The following is a 9826-nucleotide window of genomic DNA, read 5'->3' as shown; positions in this document are numbered from 1 at the left end:
ACTACTATTAAAGTGTAGATGGCGCGCGCGTTTTTTTAAAATAATTATTTTTATAAAAGACGATTAAACAAAAGCACCCCGCTAATTAAAACATGATTTTGCGTGTAGAGCGAACCGCCACCTTTAAAACGATACCTTATATATTAATATTGGTTCGAAAGGAGAGCAGAAATTAGGAACTAACACAAAAAGACCTTACATATTATTTCTGATAAGTATATGATAAGTTGTTTACGATATTATGATAGTATGTCACACATGTATATACATATATAGCATATCTACATACTAATATGTCAATTTATAATATATTATCAAACAAATGAAATGTTTAAAAAGTAGCTCTTATTTGTACTTTAACTACAAAGGTTACTTTGAAAATATCATAATTTAATAATGAAGTTATCAATTTTGCATGCATTCACAAAAACTCGCAAARTGATATTCAATATCAATTAATATGATTGCATGTAAACGTATAGAATTATATGAAAAAGGCTAACATACGTCTGCAATACGAATGTATATTTCTGAGAATAATTTTTATTGAATGCTCTGCGCTGTTCACGCGTCACTGTTAAAGTTTCTCCTTAGCTAGCTGTGGTGAAACGCACTCATCGCATTTTGTTAGCTTTTGACATATTACACGCCTGTCCATTGTCGGACCTTCTCTATAAATATACGTTCTCTGGTAATGGTGCTTGTTTTTATGAATAAAGCAAGTTTGCCTGTTGAAAGTGCGCTTGCGTTCTTGAATGAAAATATTGCTGTTGTGTACTTTTCTACAAATTTGGCCATTTGGCTGCCATATTGACTTTTGACGCTGCTGAAGCTATTTGAGAAGTTTCTTGTTTTTGTAGAACAATATTTGTAGTTTATGTGGGCGACATATTTACATGTTGTTGTTTTTACATTATTTGTTCGGCATTGTCATACACATATGCATATATATGTACATATGTACATATAGAGCAGTGCGCGCACACTTTTTATTGATAAATGACTACGAATATTGCGGTGAAAGAGTTAAGTAATTCAAATGTATTCATTCAATGTACATATGTATATGCACAAAAAGAATTCATATGAATACACCTGCTTGCATATAGACGTATAAAAATATAAGCAAAAGAGCTAGCAAGCGTCTGTAACAGCAATTTATAGTTCCGAGCATAATTTTTATTCAATGTTCTGCTCTATTCAAGCGCATCTGTTAAGATATCTCCTGCCGAGTTGGCAGTGGTGAAACTCCCTCATCTCGACCGAGTTAGCCAAAAATATTTTTACGTTCTCCGCGCCGTGAACCTTCTCAATGATAAACGTTCTCTGAACGGCCTGTATCGCCAAGGCGATAATCATATCTATGGGTATATGCCTTCTGTTACCTTAAGGTCATATCGTGACCTTTTTATGTTATTTTTTCTTATATTTCATAAAAGACACAAAATTTTGGGATTTCCTCTTACGAATTCTTGCATCGAGAGAAATTACTATGAAAAAGTGCAAAATCTTTTTTATAGTTTTGTAAAAAAGTTGGCATTATCTAAACTAACGTGTGGGCAACATAAGGTCATTCCGTGACCAACTGCTGTTTAAAGCGACAAGTGGAAGTTTCGCGCCATTTTCGCCAATTTATTTTTGTGTAAAACAATACACATTGTAAATATTTTGTCATCGAGCATCGGTGAGTAATTTGGATGTGTTGTTGTTTATTTTTATTTGATTTCAATAACTATTATCTGATTCAGCAGACTTGTCGTAAGGCAGAAAGCCAAATACAGGAAGATGTGGACATTGATGAGTATAGTGACGATGAGGACGATGAGAATGTATTAGAAGAATTCTCAGATTACGAATCTTCTCAAGAGTACATTGTTAGTGAGGAAGAAGAAAGTATTGCTGAGGGTAATGTAAGTAACATTCCCGTGTTCTTTTCAAAAGACAAGGACATTGAGTAGTCAACAGAACCAACTGCAACCAATGACACTAGAACCAAAACGGAAAATATAATTCGACGACACCCCGGAGTTACAGTATATGCAGTTCACCGAGTATCAAATATAAAAGAATCATTTGACCTATGCTTTCCACCGCAAATAAAATAAAAATATTATAGAGTTCACCAACATCGAGGGCGCTAAAAAAATTGGAGAGAAATATAAACCAATTGATGAAATAGAATTAGATGGATTTTTTTGCATTCTGATCTTAGGAGGTACTTAAAAGAGTACATTTATATGTACTTGTTAAGCTACATATAATTTAGAAATTACGTAGACAGACAATTACAGGCGTATATAGGTCGCATGGAGAAAGTCTCCGCAGTCTTTGGGATGAAGTTCAAGGTCGGCCAATATTTCGCGCCGTAATGTCACTTACAAGATTTTCGTGTGTTGAGGTTCGATAACAGAGATAATCGCAGAGCACAGAGAGTGTACGATAAACTTGCTCCGATTCGAGATTTGTACGAGAAATTGGTAGCTAACTTAACGCTACTATTTGTTCCATATGAAAACGTAACAGTCGATGAGCGCTTAATTCCTTTCAGAGGCAGATGCCCATTCTTAGTTTACATGCCAAGTAAGCCAAGTAATACGGGATAAAGGCATGGGTAGTTGTGGATATGCGTACGAAATTTTGTCTTACGTTTCAAATATATTTGGAAAAAGATTCAGCAGCTCCACAACCGGAGCGAAACCAAGGCCAAAGAGTAGTACTGGATCTAGTAAGTGGGTATGAAGGACGGAATATAAGGACAGATAACTTTTTTACAACTCGAGATTTGGCATTATTTTTACTGAAAAAAAAAAAATGACATTGGTGGGACTGTGAGAAGTAATAAGCGCTTTCTGCCGGTTTTTGGAACTAACCAAGAGTTAAGACGACTAGCAGTACTAAGCAGTCGTTTCTTCTTTGATGGACAAGTCACCATTGTACAATACATTCCTAAAAAGTATAAAATGGTTACTGTATTGAGCACTTTGCATCATAACAAAAACATTATTGAAAACCATTCCAAGAAGTTGCCGGAAATAATCGATTTTTACAATGCTACAAAGTCTGGAGTAGACACAATTGACCAATTAGTAGAAACATATACGTGCAAGAGACGAACTAATCGTTGGCCCGTAGCTGTTTTCTCGAATATTGTGGATGTCTCGGCGCTAAATGCCTTCGTTTTATGGACAGAAATCCACCCTAATTGGAACGAGCCAAAAACATATAAGCGTAGACTTTTTCTCGAAAACCTTGGGTTAGACCTTGTTGAGGGTGAAATAACTCATAGACGCTTACCAAAAAATCAGTTGTCAGCTGATATTGTCCGGAATGTTCGGGCAGAAGCAGAACAACTAAGCACTTCGGCGGATGTTGCTCCAAAAAAGAGAAAGGCAAGTCAGCGAGCCAACTGCGCAGTTTGCCCGAGCTCAATTTGCCGTAAAAGATATGAGCACTGCATTATTTACAAAAAACCTGTGTGCCCTCAACATCGTAAAACGGTAACAGTTTCAACATCATATTGCCTTGAACATACGCGATGAATAAAACAAGTATGCAGAAAGTTATCTTCATTTATAATAAAAAAAAATCTAAGAAATGTTAATAACAAAATAAACTTATAATCAATAAAACTATGAAATGTTAAAATCAAACTCAATTTCTTGTCAGTAAAATAAAGGAATATTAGAAAACCAAAAAATTAGAAGGCATTTATAGAACAGTCTTACAAAACTCCGACCAGGTCATTCCGTGACCTTAACATCACATGTGCAACTTTTTAGTAACATAACAGTTAATATCGTTCCTCCAAGAAGAATTTCAGTTGGAAATAAACAACAATCCGAGAGAATGTACTACAAGATATGAAACAACAATAGATGCTGCATTTATTAGATATATTGATAATGTGATGTCTAATACTTTTGTAACATACTTCAGTTATCATCGACCAATTGTCACAGTCACACCGTCAGAGGCAACTTCGAATGTAACTATTACGGAAGTCACTGATGAAAATAATTGAGTTGACGTGATTTTAAACAAATATTTGGATAAAACGTTGTATATAAAGAAAATAATGATTTGTTAAATAAACTATCTGTCATTTCATTGCGTACCATATTTAGTTCCTGTCATAATCTGTACTTTTTAACCTATTACTTGTATAAAATAATTTCGATGTTTCATATCAGCTCACTCTTTTTTTATGGTAAAAATAAGATTTTTACAAAATTTCAGCTTTACCGGAATTTTCTTTCTTTGATCACTATTTTTATGTCTAAATTGACCGGACTAGAGTATTTTATGAAGAAAAAATAAAATTAAAATTTTAAAAGTTGTCGACACCAATAACTGTTACTTTCTGTCCTTGGCAAAAACCAAGATAGATGAACGTGAATACATACAATGTGGTTTCCATAGTAAACAGGTATTTTTGAATCCAGCGCCCCCTGGTTGCGTCATCTATATGTCGACCAGAGAACGTATATTTATAGAGAAGGTCCAACAACGGCGTGTTTCACCACAGCTAGCTAAGAATTAGAAATCTTAACAGTGGCGCGTGAACAGAGCTGAGCATTCAACGAAAATTATGCTCAGAAATATACATTGCTATTACAGACGTATGTTAGCCTTTTGCATATATGTAATTCAATACGCTTACATGCACATGCGTATTTTATGAATGCATGCAAAATTGATAACTTCATCATTAAATTATGCTATTTTCAAAGTAACATTTGTAGGTAATATACAAATAAGAGCTAATTTTAAAATATTTCATATGTTTGTTAATATATTATAAATCTACATATGTATGAGTATGTAGATATGATATATATTTATGTATATATTAGTTTGTCAAAAAAGTCTTGCGGTATTTTTATTGAATTTTCAATTATTCATAAACTTTTTTTGATGGCTCATGCCCAGCTCATGACCGATGCTACGGCTGCTACTATGCCGGTCTCTTTCGACCAATTCAGCGGTTTTATCGCAATTTTCGACGACAGGCCTTCCGGAGCGTGGCGCATCCCCGACCTCTACACCAGAGCGAAAACGTTGAAACCATCGTTGTGTGGTGGAAATGGAAACTGTATCGGATCCATAAACTGCATTGGCGGCTTGAGATGCATTTTTGCCTTTATCCTAGTAGTACTGTAAAATTTGCCCTATTTTCTCTTTATTTTGCTCCATGTTTGCGACGCTATAACTCACGAACGATTTAAAAGAAACGCGTGTTAGCGCGTGAAATGAGCTTTCCATAAAGTTATAGCATGATCCGATGCGACGAATAAAACTAGGACTACGCGCTCTCAGCGCCAACTAGCGAAAATACGGCAAGACTTTTTTGAAAACCGATATATGACATACTATCATAATATCCTGAACAACTTATTATAATACATATATTACAATAATATTATATGTGAATCGCATTTCATTTAAATGACAATTTCTGATATTTGTATGAGAAGGAAAAAGCGACAACCCCGCAAATATAAGTATAGAATAAAATTGACAACATAGTTTTTGTGCCAAAATAAAATATTCAATATTCCTCTGATTTATGTGTACAGTGAATCCCGGTTAAGCAGTATTCCGCTTAAATGAATATCATCCCTCTTAACTGCCCATATCTTGCTGCATCTCACGGTTTGTTTTATGAAATACTAATTATTGTTTTAAGTACCACTCGCTTAAATCTTCGCACTCGTTTATGTGCCATATYATATTTTTATTTTTACAAACCTCAAACATCTGTATCTTTGATTGTGGCACATAACTGGGATTGACWGTATTYTTCAAGGAATGTGCAAAATATTTTTCGCGGCTTGCAAAAATCTGCGTCGATATGTATGTACGCTCATACAAATGCATACATAGTTACAGAAGTTCGTGGGTAAAGCTATTAGAGCGGCAAGGGAAGCAGTGGCAATTGGCGATCGTTCGTTTGTGTTTTCGGCACAGCTMAGATTTTSTACCAACAACACAACGCYTTTGCCGCGTCGGTCCATCGACACATGACTCTGACAAAAAGKGAGCTTCGCCATTGGTTGTCCGTGTCAACGGAAATTTCGCATGAAACAATATGCATATGTACACATTTACATACAATTTACATAAAAAGTTTCTGTGTGAGTTCCAGCCGGCGATTCTTAACCCTCTAACAGCAAGATCGCCCTGAGGCGGCCTTTAGTAAATTGTCACAAATTCCTAAGAAATTTTTTTGTTGTCTACAACTGTTATCAGAACCGTTAGATAATATATCAACTCATATTTTCTTAGTATCAACAAATRTATTGTGACGTTTCGTTTTGTTGTTGTCGTCAGTTGAATGCAGAAATTCAGTGTTACAGGTCAATTAATTGCAGCGCCGATTTTAAAATTTTCATAGTTAAAATAAAAAGTGTTTTATTGAAATATTCATACGGAAGATTTATTTCAATTAAGTAAGTTAATTTATTTTATGTTAATATACTTTAAAAAAAAAATAAAGTATTCCGAGTTTTATGAACACAAACACGAAGACCGCCCAGGGCGATTCGTTTATACAAATCACCGATATGTCATTGAATATAAGTTCAATTGATGATATACCTGCAGGACCATCAACGCTTACTGAATTACCTGAAGCATCTTCCTGTACCGCAGCAAGGTCATTAACAGCAATATATTTAAAAGCAAAAAAAATTCCCGGATCTCCATTACCAACCCTGAAAACTACTGGTCTCTTAGTCATTCTCTCTTCTAGTGGTTTTACACATTTACATAGGTATATGTTTTTCATTCAAAGTTTGCACTTATTGCTTCAGCATATGTTTTATAGGTACTTAAAATACCTATTTTAAGCATCGCTTCGATGTCTATAACGGCGCTGGGGATAACATCATATTACCAGGTCAGCCGGATCTTGAAAGCACTGAAAATGTAGTTGTACGACTATCACAAACAATACCTGATTTTGCTCATCACATTCTCTATTTCGACAATTTCTATACATCGTTACCTTTGTTGTTATATTTACGCGCAGGGTCATCTACAGTTCGGACATGATACGAGCGAACCGAATACCAAAATACAAGCTTCCCTTGGATAAGGATTTAAAGAACGAAGAAAGGGGATACTCAATTGTGTACGTTCGTGCTGCATATGGTTTCGATATTAACACGGTTTTGTGAAACGACGACGGGACAGTCCGATTGGCATCAACTTACCTTGGCATTCATCCATTTAAAAGAGAAAATGAAAAGGACAATCGGCCAAAGTTGCACGCTACGATCGAAAACAAAAGCAGCATATAGAAGTGGATTACCCCAAAATTATACGGAAATATAATAGCCATATGGGGGGAGTATACTTAATGGATGGACTTATTCGTCGTTACCATATCCACGCAAAGACTCGAAATCCGATAACAAGACCTTTTTACCATTTGTAAATGTAAATTGTGCCTAAGTTCAGAAACGCAGTGTTTTTGTTCCAAATGTAAACTAAATTTATGCTGCTCAACTACGAAAAACTGTTTTTTTTTTTTTTTTTTTTTGACTATCATCACAAAAACGAATATACTTTGTTATTTCAATTCCCTTAGATATTGAAATTCTTCTTTTGTTTTTCTTATTGTCTTTTGTTTTGAAGTAAAATGAAGTTTTAATTGAAACCACACCTATTTATTTATTTTGGCCGCCCATTGACATCCAGGGAGATGAACTTGGGCGTTTATAGTAAATACCAACGCCTAAAACAGTATCGGCAAGAACAGAGGAGAGAATAAGAGTACTAAAATATGGTAGGAGCGGTGGAACTCCTCACCCAAAGGACGCTGGACCCATCGACTAATACCGGACATCCACTCGTGGATAGACAGACGACATGGGGACTTAGATTCCATCTCACCCAAATACTTAGTGGACATGGATGCTTTAGAAGCTACTTCTTCAAATTGCACAAGGACATTAGTCCGAACTGTCCGTCGTGTCTACAGTATATAGAAGACTCTGAACATGTATTAGTTTATTGCCCTCGATTTTCGAATACAAGGGAAAAGCTAAAAACCACACTCGGTGGTAGTTTTACGGTCGATAATTTAACGACACTCATGTGTCAGACAGACGTCAGTGGGGACTGTTTGTCGCCCGTTTGAACGGTATCTTAACTCTCTCTTTCTTGTTTTTCTTATAATATAAATTACAATTAMAAATTCAAATTCACGAACGCTCCATAGAAGTAAAACTGTCAAACATATAAGATTTGTCGTTAGCTTTTGAAAGTAACTACGAGAAAGTAACTATATATGAAGATCTAAGTAAAAAATCGTATTACCCTATAGTTTATGGTGATATTTGCTGATTTTGTAATCTCACTCTGCATCATAATACCACGCATGAGCATTTGCAATTTACGAGTCTCAAAAGAAAAGTCTATGTCGTTTTGTGTTATGCCATTTTTTTCACATACACGCATTGTTCCCACAGCTCCTGTTATATTGTTACCATTTATGGCCAATAACATTTTCGGTTTGTAAATCCATATATTTCGTTCTTGTAAGCGTTTGAGTTCCATATTCAAATGAAGACTACTGACGTTATTCATTTGTAATAAAAAATCGAATCGTTTGTAAATCGCACCTCCTAAATATTGGCATATGATTGCTGCTTTATTGAGTCCATGTGTAAAAAGAACTGATGAATTAAAGCTTTCTGGGCACATATTAATATTAGCTGAGATCGAACGTTCATGATAGGATCCTGGCGTATGGAATATAAATGACCACTTTGAGTTATTTTCTTGTTTGTTGGATGTAAATTCGAAAGTCCATTTTTTTGTAGTAGGGTCAGATTTTGATAACACAATGCTGAAGCTCAGAGGTCCACTTAGAATATGTCCAGGATAGATGGATTGTTTAGAATTATTAAGCTTTGGAACGCTGTAGTCAATACACATTTTCAAACCAAATGTAGTTTCCAACAAAGACCATGTGCAAGTAGTATTGGATATACGAGACTGAATACCAGTCTGCGGTTCATTTTCACTCTTTGTGATTTTGATTAACTCCGATTGCACACTTAAAACTTCACTAGTATTTTGTGGTAAGTTAAACGAGAATGAAACTAAGTTCTTACCATCAACAATAAGTTCTGCTTCAACTTCCGTGTTTGAATAGAAAGTACTTTTCACTTTAATACCAGATTGCGCATAAAACATATCTGATTTCATTGTCCCTACAAAATTAGCTAATATTGATGGCTTCAATTTGCCTTTTATACCGAAGTTCCATTCTGAAGCGTTTGGATTCGTGTTGTTTATATATCCTGATGTACGTAGATCGATAGAAGAAGCGCCAAACAAATCGATTGATAACGGTAAACCAATCATTAGAGGCGCAATATAAGAAGCTTCCAGAAATATATTTGATTTCGTATAAGTAATTTCATGGCCAGAAAGTATTTCCGAAATATTTTCCAAAATATTAAATTCATTGGCTAGCTTTGCGAAATCATGTATCCCATTTAAAGCATAATAATGTAAGTCATTTCCAAAAATGCGCACTCCAAAATAAGCTTTAGGATTGTTGTAGTCGTATTTAAGTGTATATCCCATGTTTTTAATGAGTTTTTGTAAATCTTTTCTGTAAATATGTACATCTTTAATTAGGATTGATCGATTCAGGAGACATTTAGTTTTACATAAGTCATCTCCAAGAGATGAATTCTTAAGCAATGTTTCCTTTTTAGAGAATTGATTAAATAACGAAAAATTACTATCGCTTGAAATATTTGATGTTTTACCTGGAATACATTTTATATTCAATAGTTTTTAGTACGCA

General features: G+C 34.9%; 1 protein-coding gene across 1 annotated transcript in view; it reads right to left on the bottom strand.

The window, feature by feature from the left end:
* LOC108968479 overlaps nucleotides 1-9826 on the bottom strand; it is a 197517-nt gene that overhangs the window by 128707 nt on the left and 58984 nt on the right. Inside the window, 1 exon segment of the mRNA XM_018932538.1 lies at nucleotides 8323-9788. Coding sequence (XP_018788083.1) covers nucleotides 8323-9788 — 1466 coding nt within the window.

This window comes from Bactrocera latifrons, unplaced genomic scaffold (assembly GCF_001853355.1).
Source record: "Bactrocera latifrons isolate USDA-ARS-PBARC rearing strain unplaced genomic scaffold, ASM185335v1 scaffold_218, whole genome shotgun sequence".
NCBI lineage: Eukaryota > Metazoa > Arthropoda > Insecta > Diptera > Tephritidae > Bactrocera > Bactrocera latifrons.
This window is presented reverse-complemented; position numbering and strand designations above follow the sequence as displayed.